The 16254-nt window shown below is 47.2% G+C and overlaps 1 protein-coding gene across 2 annotated transcripts in view; it reads left to right on the top strand.

The window, feature by feature from the left end:
- Positions 1–15352, top strand: part of LOC119148043 (aldo-keto reductase family 1 member B1-like) — a 28015-nt gene extending 12663 nt beyond the window's left edge. The window contains exons 1-10 of one of the 2 annotated variants that reach the window (XM_037387589.1): positions 5178–5314; positions 6055–6222; positions 6752–6868; positions 8161–8238; positions 8633–8755; positions 12043–12149; positions 12292–12373; positions 12926–13009; positions 13834–13916; positions 14695–15352. In XM_037387589.1, coding sequence (XP_037243486.1) covers positions 5249–5314; positions 6055–6222; positions 6752–6868; positions 8161–8238; positions 8633–8755; positions 12043–12149; positions 12292–12373; positions 12926–13009; positions 13834–13916; positions 14695–14737 — 951 coding nt within the window. In that variant the 5' untranslated portion in view covers positions 5178–5248 and the 3' untranslated portion in view covers positions 14738–15352. Of the gene's footprint in view, positions 1–5177; positions 5315–6054; positions 6223–6751; positions 6869–8160; positions 8239–8632; positions 8756–12042; positions 12150–12291; positions 12374–12925; positions 13010–13833; positions 13917–14694 lie in introns of those variants that run through there. The other variant, XM_037387587.1, reaches the window with a different exon arrangement.
- The last annotated feature ends 902 nt before the right edge of the window (positions 15353–16254 follow it).

Below are 16254 nucleotides of genomic sequence, written 5' to 3'. Positions count from 1 at the left end.
TCCTGGAACTGCTCAAATACATTTCGCTGGAATAAAGGTGTAGTAGGTTGTGATCTTGCCTACAGCCTAGAGTACAGCCCTCCAGTGCTGGCTTGATGGCACACTATTGATTATCATTATTTTCCCTGTGTAAATAACTTAGTATGAATTCCTGTCATCTCAAGAAATGAACCTTTGAGCTTGGGTGAGATGGAAGGCATGGCACAAACACAGCAGTGCACACTTTTCCCCAAGAGACAAACTTTGCAAATCCAATCGGTTGTCTTTCCCTTCCCGTGAAGGCCCCGCTTGCTCTTTTTAGCCTCTCTGGACCTCGCCACCCTCCCTGCTGTGAACAAAGCTGAAGCATGCACGGGGGCACAGGGACCCTCCCTGGGACAGCGAAGCCCCTCGGCGCTTTGCCCCGCGGGCACCAGAGGGCAGCCAGCCCTCAGAGGAGACCCGCGTCGCCCCCTCCCCGCCGGCCACCGTGGCCACCATGCCCTGAGCTCTGGCCACCGCGTTTCGGACACCACGCAAGCCGGGGGTCTGCCCCTGGGCAGGGGCGGCTCAGCCCCTCGGTGCCGAGCCCAGGCTGCTGGCCCCCTGCCAGCCTCCGGGGGGATTCCCCTGGCCGCACCAAACGCTGCCGGCCCAGGGCACCCAGCCCAGGACAGGTGCTCAAGGATGCTGTCTCCTCCAGCAGGCGTCTGCAGCCCAGCCACCCCCTCCCACAGCAGCTGGGGTACCCGAGCCCTCCCACAGCACCGCAGCATCGGGGCTTGCTCACCCCCACAGCGGAGCAGCAGGGCCTGAGCCCACCGACCCCTTTGGCCTCTCCACCTCTGGCTGACCCTGGCCCTGGAGGGTACGGTGCAGAGACACAAGTCCCCGCAACCCAGTGACAGCAGAGCTGGGCACCTGGACTCCCCACACACCCCTACGCACACAGACACCCGCTCTAGAGCCAAACTCAAGCCATCAAAACAATCATGGTTCCTTTAACAAGGTCAGGTGACATGAGGAGGTATTTGCTTTTGTGGCTGTGGCACCTTTCCATTTCCTCCTACTGGGCAGGTGACCAAACACATAACCATAAAGCTGCATGTCAGGTTTCATGGAAAAAAAGGTAAAACCTTTGCTCAAGAACAGAGGCACCTTAGGACTCTTCCCGAAATTTCCACCTTCAATTTATGAACGTGTAATCCAAGAACATTTGTTTAGCAGCTTCCTGAAGGAAGCAACCCGTAAAACCCCTCAGTAATCCCCAGGCGCAGGTGAGACAGCTCCGCTAAGACCAAATACACATTTTCATTGAACAATAAAGATACAATGTTTGCTATGGGGCAGGGGGAGCCAAAGGTTTAGACCACTGTCTTTCAGCAGTATACCTTCTCCTGCTCGGGTCACCCAGTGGCTGCAGTGCCTTCAGGGGTTTCCTTGCTCCAGCATGGCTCATCCATCAGCTGCGGTCCCTCAAAAGTAAACCCTTTCAGCATGGACCTCCTTCAAAGAGGACCTGTCTTTCCAGGAGTGTGTCTGAGCCAGGGCATCGTGGGCTTAAATTCTGGCATGAGATGGGGTGTTTACATCAGTGTTGGAGGTAGCTGGAATTGGTTCTGGCTGGCACTGAGCAGTTCACGGTCTTCACACAGGTTGCCACTGCCATTCCCTGATACCCGCTGTAATTTATGTCCTTTACATTCTGCCCTTCACCTCACTGAAAGACATATTAAGAATTTTCACCCTTATACAAACTCTAACATAATCACAACCTTAATGTATATTCATTATAAACTCTATCCCTTGTCACTACAGACCAGCGCACTGTTGTTAACAACTCATCAGTGTGAACACAACACACATCACAAACTCACCAAAATTATCAGGGTCAACACTGCAACAATCTTAACATATACTTTCCAACCCCTTCTAAAACTTTTTCCAAAATCAACCACGCCACTGGACATCCAGCATTATCTTTGGCCATGCCACTAATCTCCTGCCTATATTCTACAATGCTCCCTCCAGTGCAAGTTGCTCCTTATGTCCCATCCGCTTATCAGGCAATACCAGAGGGGAAGTAATAACTGTGTACAGACCTTGGAGTTTTCAAGCCATGGCATCAGTGATCACCGCTTTTTCAGGGCCCCTTCCCTGTAAATGCAGTCCAGCAGTCCAAGCAACTCCAGTTGATTACCCTCTTCTTTCCAGTCCCTCTGGGCAAGTGTCTCACCTGTGGCATCAGGAACATCAGGCCATTGCTTCACACAGCCCTTCACTAGCTGATCCTAAAGCCTTCCTCCCTTGTGCAGGGCAGTGCTTGCAAGTAGCATAGAGCCCAAACTCCCCAAAACTCAGGCAGGCTCTTCCCATCTGCCAGAGCTCCGTCGCACAAATACTAGTGTGAAGACAAAAATTCTCATCACTCCGAGAAGATGGGTGTTGTGGTTTAACCCTGGCCAGCAACCAAGCACCACGTAGCTGCTTGCTCACTCCCCCTCACCCAGAGGGATGGGGAGGAGAATCAGAAAGGAATGTAAAAATCAAGGGTTGAGATAAGAGCAATTTAATAGGTAAAGCAATAGCCACGCACGCTAGCAAAGCAAAGCAAGGAATTAATTCACGCCTTCCCATGGGCGGGCAGGTGTTCCGCCATCTCCAGGAAAGCAGGGCTCCATCATGCATAACAGTTGCTTGGGAAGACAAATGCCATAATGACAGATGTCCCCCCCTTTCTTCTTCTTCCCCCAGTTTATATACTCAGCATGACACCATATGGTATGGAATGCCTCTTTGGCTAGTTCGGGTCACCTGTCCCACCTGTGTCCCCTTCCAACTTCCCCTGCCCCTCCAGCCGTCTCGCTGGCAGGGCCCAATAAACCAAAAAGTCCTTGACCCAGTACAAACACCACCCAGCAACAACCAAAACCATCAGTGTCCCATCAACACTATTCTCACATCAGAGCCAAAACACAGCACTGCACCAGCTACCAAGAAGAAAACTGACTCCATCCCAGCTGAAACCAGGACAATGGGAGATCCACCAGGATATGCTCCTGCCTTGATTTGAGCTCAGAGTGAAAAATAGGCCAAGGTCTTCTACAGTCAGGTTCAGCCAAAGATGCTCAGATCTGGGAGGCTGAACTGCAGCACCCCACTGACCAAGATAAATCTCCCCTTTTAAAGGCTCGGAGCAAGGCAGAAACTCCCGCTGCTCTTCCCAGGGATCTGGGCTTGAAACCTTGCGTGCCCTTACCTCAGCACACTGGTTCCAGTTATGCCTGTAACTGTTGGTAGCCGTAAAGCTGCAGACCCTTGCAGCTCTCCCCTTTACGAATAGAGATGATCACACCTTGTGACTCTGTCACCTTCTTACATTGCCTTTGTGCTTTTTTGGCAGGCCACAGGGTCTCAGTCAGTAAAGACAGCTCCCCAGGGACATACCCATTTCCATTAATTTGGGCTCTGTTCTTCTCAGATACCAAACACTGCTGGTCTCCAAAGTTGCAGCTTGTGAAATTACAGTTACTAAATGCAAAGTCAGCAAAACAAACTGAAAACTCATGATACTATGCATCCTGTTTCATTGCAAAACCTCGAACGTGGATCAAGAAAAAAAAAAAAAAAAGAAGAAAAACCCTCCTCCCCCACACAGTTCCTCATTGCCAGCATTCACTGTAAAGAAACAGCTGGCCATGTTAGCAAGGACACAGCGCACAGGATTTAGCAGGCTGGCTGTAACCCGGTGACACATGCAGCAGTACTTCTTCCCCCAAGGTCCTGCTGCCATGTGACAGCCCCCGCAAGGCCTTGGGGGGAGGTAAACAGCAAAAAGCCAACTTGCCTTACGGCTGTGAGGGGAAACTCTCCCACTCGTGTGGGCAAAGAATAAAAAAAATAAAAATTACAGAACTTCTGCCTGAAGCCTCTTGTGACCAGATGGAGACATCTCTCTGACAAGAAACCGCCAGGGAAAACCGAACCCGAACGGTAAGAAGTAAGCACCAAGTTACATAATGGCTTTGTGATCCAAGTGAAAACACATCGCATCCTGCCAGGGACAGCTGATGGTGCTGACACAAAACAGGAGGGACATTAAAGAGGAAAACCAATTACCTTGCCCGCCCTTAGTTAAATGGAGCAAAAAATACCAAGCTGCAGCGAGCAGGGGCCTCTGCCATGGGAGGAGGCACCCAGGGCAAACGCTCGCACCTGAAGACACTCTCCATGCGCTAGCAAGCAGCAAAGCCTCCCGGGCAGCTCTGGGTTTTTTCCACTGCACTGCGACCTCTTCAGCAAACAGCATATGCTTGTCTGCAAAAATTTCAAAGCCAGTTTCTGATGTGAGATTACTGGCCACGTACAATTTATGACTGTGCATTTTATTTGGAAATGCCCTCAGCACCTCTCTAAAGATGGAGGGATAATTTCATCATTATGTCACTCATTAAAAAGTCAGTGTTCCTCTTCTGTGACTTTGAAAACACTTTTAGAAAAACTCTCCTAACATTAAAGTGGGGTTTTTTTAACACACTTTCTCCTAAATTGCTCCTAAACCACAGGTCACTTTCCATTGAAGCAGAAGCTGCATTTTTCCCATCTGGAGCAGGGAACAGGTTCTCCCCACTCTGCCAAGCTGGCCACCACATGGTTTCTCCAGCCATCTCACTGTACCAGCACGTGGGGTGACAGGGCTCTGACAAGGGGGACCAGCCCAGGCCACCATCCCTGTCACAGGGACGTGCTGCTCCAGCACAGGGCTCAGCCCTCCCTTGCCCTGTGGAGCACAATTTGCAAACAGCTCTTAGGGTGCCAGGAGACACCTCTGTCGTGTCACATCTCCTCTGCCATGTGCTGGGGCGGCTGAGGTGCCACATCAGGGGACCGGGGCGCTGCGGGAGGCTGCCGGCCGGGTGGGAGGCACGGCCGGCACCGCACACCCCGCGCCCTGCCTGTGAAGTTAGCGCAGCCCCGGCGGCAGCACCCTCAGGCACAACCCGGGTGGCTGCGTGACCGAGGCCCGCAAACGCGGCCTCTTCACCGCTCGGCAGCCGCCCTGGACCCCCGCCGTGGGCCCGGGCCCCAGTGCCGCAGCTGCGCTCCGGACGCCGGCGCCTCCCCGCCATCTCCCCTCCGCGCCTTGTCGTGCCGTGTCGTGTCGTGCCGTGCCGTGCCGGGCGGGCCCGTCCCCGCCCCGCCCCGGCCGCTATTAAAGGCGCTGGGTCGGCAGCTGTTGTCGTGGTGTTGCTGGGCGGCGTGTGGGGCCATGGCGACTTACGTGCAGCTCAACACCGGGGCCAAGATGCCCATCCTGGGGCTGGGCACGTGGAAGGTAACGCGGGCCTCGGTGGGGCCCCTCCGCAGGCGGACGGGGCTGCGCAGCGCGGGCTCGGCCCGTTACCGCCCGTGCGGGACGAGCGCCCTTCCCGGCCCCGCGCTGGGGGAGTGCGGCGGGGGCGGCGCGGCGCAGTCGTGGCCGCCGGTGTCGGAGCTCGGCTCGGGGCCGTCCCCACTGCCACCCCGGGCGCGGCGCTGCCGGCGCCACCGAGCCCCCGGCCGGGGCTCCCCGCCCGGCACGGCGGGGCCGCCGCGGCGCCTGGCACCGAGGGTCGCTCGCTGCCCGCTGGCCCCTCGCAGCAGCCCGAGCCCCCGCGGCAGCGCAGCGCTCTGCGCGGGTCGCCGGAGGCTGAGGCCCCTCCGCCGGGCTGAGCCCCCCGTGCTGGCAGCTGCTGAGGGCCGCTCCCCGGGGAAGCGGCGGGGGAGGCGGGGGGGCCTCGGCCCGGCCCTGGGGAGCGGCCGGGCGGGGGGGCCTCGGCGCGGCGGAGCGCGGGGCTGAGCGCGGCGGCCGCGGAACGGCTGCGGCTGGGTGTGAGCTCAGGATCTCTCCTTACAGATGTATATAGGCTCAAAAGGGCTGCACGTAAAGCCGGGGCTCTGTTTGATGCTGTTGGTGTTCTGTTTTATTTCAGTTGGGGGGTTGCTTTAAGAGGGGTGGCCACCTTAATTTTATCTTGCCAGGAGAAAGGTCTTCAATATATATTGATTAGTGTTTCTTGGATATTATTTTTTCAGTCCCCTCCAGGGAAGGTAACAGCTGCGGTAATGGCTGCTGTTGATGCTGGATATCGTCACTTTGACTGCGCCTATGTGTACCAGAATGAAAATGAAGTTGGGGATGGGATCCAGCAAAAAATCAAGGAAGGTGCTGTGAAACGAGAGGACCTCTTCATTGTCAGTAAGGTATGGATCTGATGGTATAGGATTCCAGGAGGCACCTGTTTTTTGTAGTGACCCCCTGGTTCTTTACTTTCCTACTCTGTGGTATGGCATGGAATAATTCAGAGCATCACTTAGGCCACTCCTGAGACAAGCTCCCTGCTCTGCCTTGTTTTGTATGGAGAATAGGCAGGGTATGTACCATGGGTATGGGTGATGCTTTAAACTTCATGGCATGAAGTTATGCAGTCCTCTTTCATGCCGTATCTGACCTTCTAGTAGGTGACTTTTGAATGAGGTCTTAATTAATGAAACCAGACTGCTTCTGCTACCTGATGTGACACCCTTCAGTCATGTGTGCTGCCACTGCACATATTGCCCTCATTATGGCAGACCAGTCCTGCTCACAGAACAAGCCTCTTTTGAAGATCAGGAGGATGATCTAGTTCCACATCCCCTTCCAAAGGGGACAGGCACTCTCCTGAACAGGACAGAAGCGTTCCAAGAAGTTTAACCCAGGCGGTCATGGTGTGCCTTGGCTTTTTGTCTGTAGCTGTGGTGTACGTTTCATGAAAAGCCTCTGGTGAAGGGAGCATGCCAGAAGACTCTTGCTGCCCTGAAAGTGGATTACCTGGATCTCTACCTCATCCACTGGCCTCTTGGTTTTAAGGTACAGTAACAGCAATACCTTTTTCTGTTGTGACTGGCAGTTTTGAAGAGCTAAATGGCTGTACAGCCCAGTAACTGCTCCAGCAGACACAGATCATACTGTGTCTGTACATTAGCCCTGTGCTGCTGTGCAGCTTTACTCTGGCTGTGTGAGCCAGGCTGTTTATCCCTACCTCTGAGATTCCTGCTTGCACAGCACCCTCTGCCCTTTTGATCATGGAAGAGGTAGGCCTTGAACTAGGGGTAAGTTTCCCTACTGCAAGCAAGAGTTATATTGCTCTCCTTCTGATTATTGCCTATGTGTTATCTTATACAAATCCAAAGTGTGTTCAGCGGGCAATGATACGGTTTCCCCTTTGTGGGAAGGAGGGCTGTACTTTACTGTGTGACAGATTCTTTTGTCTGCATGTTACAGAATTGCAGAACAAGAAAGTATTTGTTTTCCCTTTCTGTCTATAATCACTGAGTCCTTTAATATGATACAGATTGAGTTGACCTTTGCTGTAGGAGCCTTAGTGCTTCACAGACCTTGGATTTCAAAATGTGCAACTTACTAGTTCCTAACTTCTACTGGCTGCATGCAAAGGAACTGATGTCTCCATTTGAATATTTCTAAGCTTAGCCTTTCTGCTAGAGCCTGATCAGAATCTTATTCCTACTTGTTGCTTGTGAGATCAACTGGTTTTCATAGTGTCTGTATTTTTAAAACTAGCTTCACGTGGACATCGCTATCAAAGGAAAAATATGTTGTGGTATAATTTATCGGTAGAAAACAACTAGTCTTGAATGAAGCTGATACTTGGCATGTAGTCCTCACTGGGACACTGGCTGTTCTAACATTCCCTATGCCAGCAACTTAAACAATGGCTCTCCCCATGAAAGACCTGTCAGCAGGTCTGGTCCAATATAGACTGAACATGTTCCAGGTCCTAAGTGGGTCCTTATTACACATTTTAATAAAGCACTTAATTATGTCCACTGGAGAGTTGTGTATATCTTTGTAATAAAGAAAGTAAACTTGTAAACTGGCTAGAATTCTACAAGTGGAGGTTGTCTTGTCTATTTTGATGAGTCAGAGAACACTGCATCCAGCAGAAGTACCTGTCCTTATTGAGATGGCTGTGGGCAAAAGTGCCATAATCCCATGTGAAAGCAAGGGAAAAGACTGAAGAATGTAGATAATGACTATTGGTATGTCCTGCAGTAGGAGTTTGTAGTAGCACCAGCTGAAGACAATGATGACCTAACTTCCCACCAAAGAGTGTTTTAAGCATTTTGCTTTCTCACTGACAGGCAGGAGAGGAGTTGTTTCCCACAGATGACAAAGGCATGTCTATACCCAGCAACACAGATATTCTACAGACATGGGAGGTAAGTTTAGCTACAGCAGGAGAATCACATCTGTTCTCGGCAATCTTTTCCATGTTTTCATTATGTTCAGCAGTCTAAATTCTCATGTATGTAGAACTACTTGGAAGAACTCATTGGTACAATAGCAGATTGTTGGGTATCATTATTTTCCCCTTCTAACTTCCTGTGAATTTCCACAGTTTCACAGAATGAGCCTTTGAGCTTTAGTGAAATGGGAGACACGGCACAAATATACTAGTGCCCTGGTGGTGGGGTGTTTTGTTTGCTTTACCTCAAGCTTGAGCTCTGAAAATCTAAGTGCTTTTTTGTCTCCTCATAAAGGAAATAAGCCATGTAAAGAAGAATGTGTTCTTTGGGCCCTGTACTGTGCTGACTTTGTGCTGTTTTCTGTTAGGCCATGGAAGAACTGGTGGATGCTGGTCTGGTAAAAGCCATTGGTATCTCTAACTTTAACCATGAGCAGATAGAAAGAATCTTGAATAAGCCGGGACTGAAATACAAGCCTGCAAATAACCAGGTGAGCATATTCTCTCAATCCCACCTTTTAACAACTTCTAGATGCACAAGGTGCTGCTTTTTATGGACTTTCTGCACTACTGCTTGGAAAATCGGGCAAGGAGCAGTTCCAGAATACCTTTTTTTTGAGGGGGAGGGAGCAGAGGGAAATCAGATGAGTTTTAAAAACTTCCTTGAAATAGAGTTAAACTTGGCATATATATGAGGACCTGAGAGAAAATTGGATGACCTTTTTGCAGCTCTTCTATGGAGTGGCCAGTTGCTGTTGCCTGGGCAAATTAAACAGGAACATGCTTTATGGAGTGATTACAGACTTAATGAGGGTTAGGAGGAAGGAGGAAATGGAGTTGCAAGGTAGGCTGTAGGGCAGAAGTGTCCAGATACATAAACTGCACTTAAACAAAAATCCTAGGAACATACAGGTGGTAGAAGACCTTGGAAGATAATCTGCTGTATTTCACAGCTCAGAGCAGCATCAGCTGTGATATCAGACCAGGTTGCCCAGGGCTTTATCCATCTTGAAAGCCTGCAATGATGGAGACTGCACAGCCTCTCTAGGCAGTGTGTTCTGCTGTCTGACGCAGTGCCTTGGGTGTATGGGCAGGGGAGGGAGTCTTATATCTGATCTCAACCCCTCTTGTTTAAACTCATGCCTCTTTACTGGTGCACAGCGGGAGAAAAAGAGTTTGGCTTGTCTTTGCATGGAGTTCTTTCAGGTATTGAAAAGCTGGTATTAGGAAACCTGAAACCTTCCTTTCTTCAAGCTGAACAAGCCCAGCTCCCTCAGCCTTTACCAGCACAACATGTTCTCCAGCCCTCAGCCATCCTGGTGGCCCTCTGAATTCATGACAGTCTGTCAGTCTTTACTTAAGCGGGTGAGAAGGGGAAAAACTGGACATAGTACTATAAAGGTGGTCTGACAAGTGCTTAGTAGAGACAGATCATCACTTGCCATGATTTACTGGCTGTGTTCCAGCTGCCAGGGCTCACTGCTGGTTGGTGTTCAGCTCAGCCTACTATGCCCCGCAGGTCATTTCTAGCATAGGTGTTTTGCAGATAGTCAGGCTCCAGCCTGTGTTACTGCCAGGGGCTTTTCCTTTCCAGGTGCAGGGCTTTTTGTGCAGCCTTGTTGAACTTAATGAGGCTTTTGTTGGCCTGTTCTTCCTGCCTGAGTGGGTTCCTTTGAAGTGGCAGTCCTGTCTTTGGGTGTATTGGCTGGTCCTCCCCCAGTTTGGCATCATCTGCAAACTTGACAAGATCATAGCCTGGCACAAGTTGTTGAAAAGGACAGATCCCAGGACAGCCCCGTGTGGAGTCTACCTAGACTTGTCCTTGGTTTCTATGGTGTTTGAAGGGCTGTAGTTTCAGTTATTGTTACCTGATTACTAGAACAGGTTAACTTACTGTGTTAGCCTGAGCATATGTATGGAAAAGGGATTTTAACACCTTTTTTTTCAGAAAGCTAATAGGATTGTTCTCTTGGAAGTCTATTCAACATAGAACTGAAACATTCTGACAAGTGCAAAATTCATAATTCTGTACTATAGCTATTCACTATCGGTCCCAATGTACTTTTAGGAGACTTGGTAGAAGTATTTATACCTTTCAGCGTCTACCACACCTCACTGCTGCTGTCACTGTAGCTGATAATTACCCTTGTCTCTTGCATAGAGGTCACTGATCTTGTATCTCTCACTTGTAAATGTTTGCAAGCTCTCAGCTTACTGTAATCAAGTTAAGCTCAGAACAATGGGTCTTTGGTCCCTGTCCTTCCAAACTTACTGCTCCTGAAGAAATGCTTGTGATCCTGAAAGCTTTTCTGTTATTAACACTTACCAGCTGGCCTAATAGTGATAGCGCTTTCTGTAAACACTTTCTCTGTGCAGATGTTTGACATGTAATGCAGTAATCCCCGGCGTTTGGTGCCATTCCCATTCTTAATTTGGATGCAGTTGGTATGCACGTTGGGTTTGGTTGTAGTGAGAAATTATTTTGCAAAGTAGTAGTTGTGTTACAATGATCCTAGTACTTGGTTCAGTAAGAAATCTGACTCTGAAGTACTTGATCGTTATCGTACAGTGTGGATTGCAATAGCTTAAGACACTTTTTAAAGATATCATAGGCTTTTCATCCTGGTCCAAACATAAGCCTAATAATATAGCTCAGTTCTTCAGCTTGAGTGCCAGTAGGGAGTAAGAATGACTTTGCCTCATTTATATTGCATAAATTCTATCTATTGAATAGTTGAGAAAATAACTGGATATTCTCTTGAGCTGCTGAAGCGAAATAAATATATATAATACATCCCAAACTGAGTTGTCATGTTTAGTATCCCAGCATGCTGCAGAAGGGAAACAGCTGTGCAAGCTTCTGATAACAGCAAGCAGCTAGAACCACAAGTAAGACACTCAAGACAGTAAACTGATCCTGTGTTTTGCACTCTTTTGCTCTGTTGCCAAGAGCACAAATTTCCAGGGACTTCCCTCAGAAAGAGCAGGAGGATGCTCTCTCCCTGTCGTGGAGCTATCCTGGAAGTCCAGCTATGCAAACTATTAAATGTTAATTTTTCAGCCTCCTGACGCGGGGATAATTCCTGTTCCCTACTGCATATCTGCACGTTAGCTTGCCAGAATACAGATCCACTGTTAAGGAGTCTGTAGCCTGTTATGTAGATAATCTTACAGAGATTCATAGTAAGTACATGTGTTTATGAGAAGTCTGTAATGGACCACAAGCTAAAAGTCTAAAATATGTAGCAGCTAGCCATTCTCACTCTTTGGACTAGGAGGTATTCAGTGTTAGTATTGACACAAAGCAAATAAAACCAAATGAAACAATACTGGTATTGAAGTTAATATGGTTGTTGTAAAGAAAAAAAACCAACAACAAACACCACACTCCACCATTATTCGATGTTTAAGTAGGGACGAAAAGACCTTTGTACTTACTAGTCTGCTATCCTGTTGTTAGGAGTTTTACAGTTTTCTTACGTGTGCATTTTACTGAACTGCTCCATTTAAGCAACGGTGTAGCTGGTCATCCCATGTGCTGGAGATTATACAGATCAGCATAGTTTTAATGAGTGGTGTTAGCAGTCTTTGGACCCATCACTATAAGGAAAGCTACTTGTAGAAAGAGAGCGGGGGCATATAGAAAACAAAGGATGCATAATATTGTACAGAGTATAAATTAGAATTAAAAATGGCCTTTGATTTAATTAAAAACTAATCCCTGGAACATCTTAAAACAGTTAAATCACTGTAAATCTCTGTACTCCTATGTTGGCAGATTGAATGTCATCCATACCTTACCCAGGAGAAGCTGATCAAGTACTGTCAATCCAAGGGGATTGCTGTGACAGCGTACAGTCCACTTGGCTCTCCTGACAGACCATGGTAAGATCACATTTTGCAAGGGAGCTGGCGTGAAACTTTGAGACTACACGTGCACCATTAATTATTCATCCAGATACAGGGCTCTATTGCTAGGTTGGATCTCTGGAGGTTTCTAGCCACTGATCTTCTTTCCTCTGTGTAGGGCTAAGCCAGAGGATCCTTCCCTTCTGGATGACCCCAAGATCAAAGAGATTGCAACCAAGCACAACAAAACCCCAGCACAGGTAGGTAGGTACCAGGCAGCGGGGACTCCTTCCTGTTACGCAGCCTTAACAACAGCTAAAGACAATGTAAAGGACAGGCTGGCTCTTCGTTCCCTGTCACCTGTGGTGCTCTTCTGTGGTTTTAAGTAGCAACACAAGTTTGTTTACTTTGTAGCTTTCAATGCATGCTTGCAAGGGCTCTTTGACCATCAGCAAGAAACGTTTTCTTGACCTGTTTTCAGATGTTGTCATGTTTCAGTTTCCCTTAAGTCCTGTTGCAGAAAATGAGAACTTGTATACCCTACTAAGTCTGGGTGGGAATGAAAAAAGTAAGTATCACTAAAGTGAAAGGGGAAGGAGAAAGGAAGCCTTTTATGTGGGGCTTCACCCCTTTTCTGTTTGCACTCTAGAAAGTGCCATTTAGAATTCAGGTATGATTTGAAATGCAGCTCTGCAGAAATGGGTTAACTCTGCTGAATTGTACAGTTTGTGGCAAACAACTGTCGGAACAGGCTCTGCTTGCGACAGAACAAAACCCATCCTCCCTCTGACTTGGTGATATATCTTCTGCAGGTTCTTATTCGGTTCCACATCCAGAGAAATGTGATTGTGATTCCCAAGTCTGTCACACCACAGCGCATTGTGGAGAACTTCAAGGTGAGTCGTTAGGAGTGAGCTGGGTGCTGCCCTTCAGGGGTGGCATGGCTTCTCCCTGCAGGGCAATCGGTGATCCTTCCCAGGTCCTCCTCAGGCAAGAGGACTGGGCTTTTTCTCTCTGTATGTTTACCTGCACTCTACTGAGGGCTAAACTTAAGGTTACAGCTGGAAAGCAGGAGTAAACAAAGCTTTTAGAAATATTATACGGATAACCTTAGCAGTCATGTTATGTGATACTTCCTGTTCCGTGTCATGTGGGTGAGTTGTCTGACAGCTTGCCTAGGGCCCTGGGTGCAGCAGCACGCCACAAAAGGCTTATGTAGAGCAAGCACTGCTAAGAAAATACTCCTGGTGTCCATAAACCCTGTTGCTGCTCCTGGTTCAGTGGTCCTTGACTGAAACCACTATTAGGATTTTGGAAGACGTGTAATCGCATTAGTTGGAATATGAAAGTCTCGTAGATGTTCCTTTGAAATAGGACAGAAAGATGCATCTTTCCCAAGTGGAGGATGGAGACACTGTGCAACACTAAGTGCTCTCTAAACTTAAAACAACGGGCACATGTAACTGCAACTTGAGATATTTTTTTTCTTAACTTCTCCCTCTCCTGCTCACGTCCCTCCCCTACTCTGACTAGTAAGTAGAGTCTTGGAAATCCAGCGAGCCATCTTTTTCCTTTCCCACCTTCACGAAACAGTCATTTCTTCTAACAAGCACCCCTGCGCTATTGACTTGTTCCTTAATTTTGTGGTTGGGTTGGGGTTTTTTTGCTTACAGTTTCTGATATGTTCAAAGAGGTGACTTCCAGCTGTTTCTCTTGCCAGGTGTTTGACTTTGAATTGACTAAAGAGGAGATGGCAGCTATTCTCAGCTTTAATAGAAACTGGAGAGTCTGTGCAATGAGCACGTGAGTGGCAGTGTTTTGGTTTGGGTTTTGTTTTTTCCAAGCTGTTAAGTTATCGGTATGTCATAGTCTAGTATATGAAGTTAGAGATAGTAAGTTTGGTGAAAATTCAGGACGTGCAAACTCAGTTTCTCAAGGGATCATCATCAAAATAATGTTTTCAGAGTAAGATTTTAAATGTTTGTTACAAACCAAATCGTGATGAGCATAAAGCAAACCTCATGTTCATTTTCAGTTCAGTCTCCAAGAAACTCTTTGTAGCTGGAGCTGCAACAGGAGGCTTCCTATTCATAATTTTTATTTTCTCCATATTGGAGAACTGAGCATGATGCAGACTCAAGTTCTTAATTAACTTTGCTTGTGGTATTTTGTCTTTCCCATGACTCTTAAGTATATTAGAAAAACTGTGTTCTTCAGGAGTGGTTGGGAAAGTAAATAAACATCCAAAAAGTAAAATAAGGATTTGCAGCTTTGAAGCCTAAATCCAGATATGAAATCTATGTTGGAAGGCTGCAGAAAAAGCCTTCCTGGCAGTAAACAGTGAAACCTCGAATTGGCTGTCTGCAAAGCACATAGGTCATGTCACCTGAAATGCTCAGTCTGAGCAACAGAAGGCACTCAGGAATTTTTCTGTTTGCAAATGCAGTGTACCACCAAGGAACACAGAAACAGACTGGTTTTATACGGTTCAGCTCCTCTGTTGGTGGCTCTTTGCATTGGTTACAGCTGCATATGGTATCTTTCAGAGATAAGATAATCTTTCCTCCTTGATTTTCTTCAGGTGCAAAACTCACAAGGACTACCCTTTCAATGCAGAATACTGAAGATGGACACCTGCCTTTCTCCAGACTTTTCAGATATGCTTCTGCTGTTGCCTATGAGTTGTCTACGTAGCTTTCTCACTGCATCAGATTCCCCCACCCCAACTTTTTCTCCCACAAAGATGCAGTATATGTACTCGGTGATTTTGTGGTGTTGGTTGGTTGGGTTTTGGTTGTTTTTTTTTTTTTTTGAAGAAGGAAATGCTAAAATGGTTCTGAAGAGCACCCTGTATGGACTAGTAGATTCTTTGCCAAACTGCATGTCTGGAATCGGTAAGCAAAAAACACTGAGAAAGTTTGAACAAGCAGTCACTTTCATTTTGGAACACTGTGAATTGGAGCTAGTAACTGTTGTTGTCTGGAAGGACCAGGATAATGGCAGATTTTATGTAATTAATGAGGTCTGGTTTTTTTCTGATTACTTCTGGGTTTGGTTTTGGGTTTGTTTGGGGTTTTTTTTGTAACACTCCATGGATCTTTCTCAAATTGGAAGTGCAAGTTGATTTCTAAGCACAGCAGTTTGTACCTGGGTAGCTCTTTGAAAAGTGTATAGGTCCTAGTTTCTTGATGATATGAAGGCTGTTTTTGCTTATAATAAAATACAGTTTCATTACTGTGTGTAATTAGATGGTTATTTCAGCAATGCTCTAATGGTAGTAATGCTGGAGTAGCTGTATTGTATCAGCTGTCTCCAGAGATTACATAAAAGCAAGGAAAATCACTGTCCCCTAAGAAATAATCTGTTGATATTTCTCCAGTATGACCTGCTAGCTGTCATGCTGGTGCACATGTAGAACACCTGAGTGTGATGTACCTGTGGCCATTGAGTCTGCTTGAGCCTCTCTTTAAATAGATCTGTCTTGGTAAGTCTGACAGCTAATATACTAATCTTTAAATAGTTCTTTATTTTACTGAAGTGGTAGTATACTTTAGCTAGTAGAAAACTCATTCCCTTGAAGACATGAGGCCTACACAGCATCCTGTGGGATTATTTCACTAAGAAGTAGAAAGCTGGCCCTTTCCAGGCAGGCAATACATGATGCAGGAAAGAATTCTGTGCTTGTACAAGCTACCATTTGCAAATACAGTAAAAATGGGTTTCCAAGAAAATCCTGTCATGAGCTAGCAGATCAGAAACTTACTACTTTGGGACGACAGAAAAATAGGCTTACACCCAAATTTTGACATGTAAGGTGTGTTTGTCCCTTGGGTTGTTGGGGTTTTTTTTTAAATATATATAGTCTTCACAATAATTGCAGGTAATGGTTTTAAAGTTATTGCCTTCTGAGAGCTGCTTCAGATTTCACTAAATGTATTTGGGCACTTGTAAAAACAGGGGCTAGTATTGGGTGATGTTCTTGTGAATTTTTTTCCAAAGTCTGAGCAGATCTAGAGCATGAACTTACCTATCAAGCAGGTTGTGTAGGCCTGGCAGAAAGGGGGTTCTTTCTGAATAGATGAAAAAAGGGAGATGCCATAACTCTTAATGCATAATCACCCCTAAATGGTAAACATAAAGT

This window comes from Falco rusticolus, chromosome 5, assembly GCF_015220075.1.
Source record: "Falco rusticolus isolate bFalRus1 chromosome 5, bFalRus1.pri, whole genome shotgun sequence".
Taxonomy (NCBI): Eukaryota; Metazoa; Chordata; class Aves; order Falconiformes; family Falconidae; genus Falco; species Falco rusticolus.
Note: the sequence above shows the minus strand (reverse complement) of the source record. Positions and strands in the feature narration are given on the sequence as shown.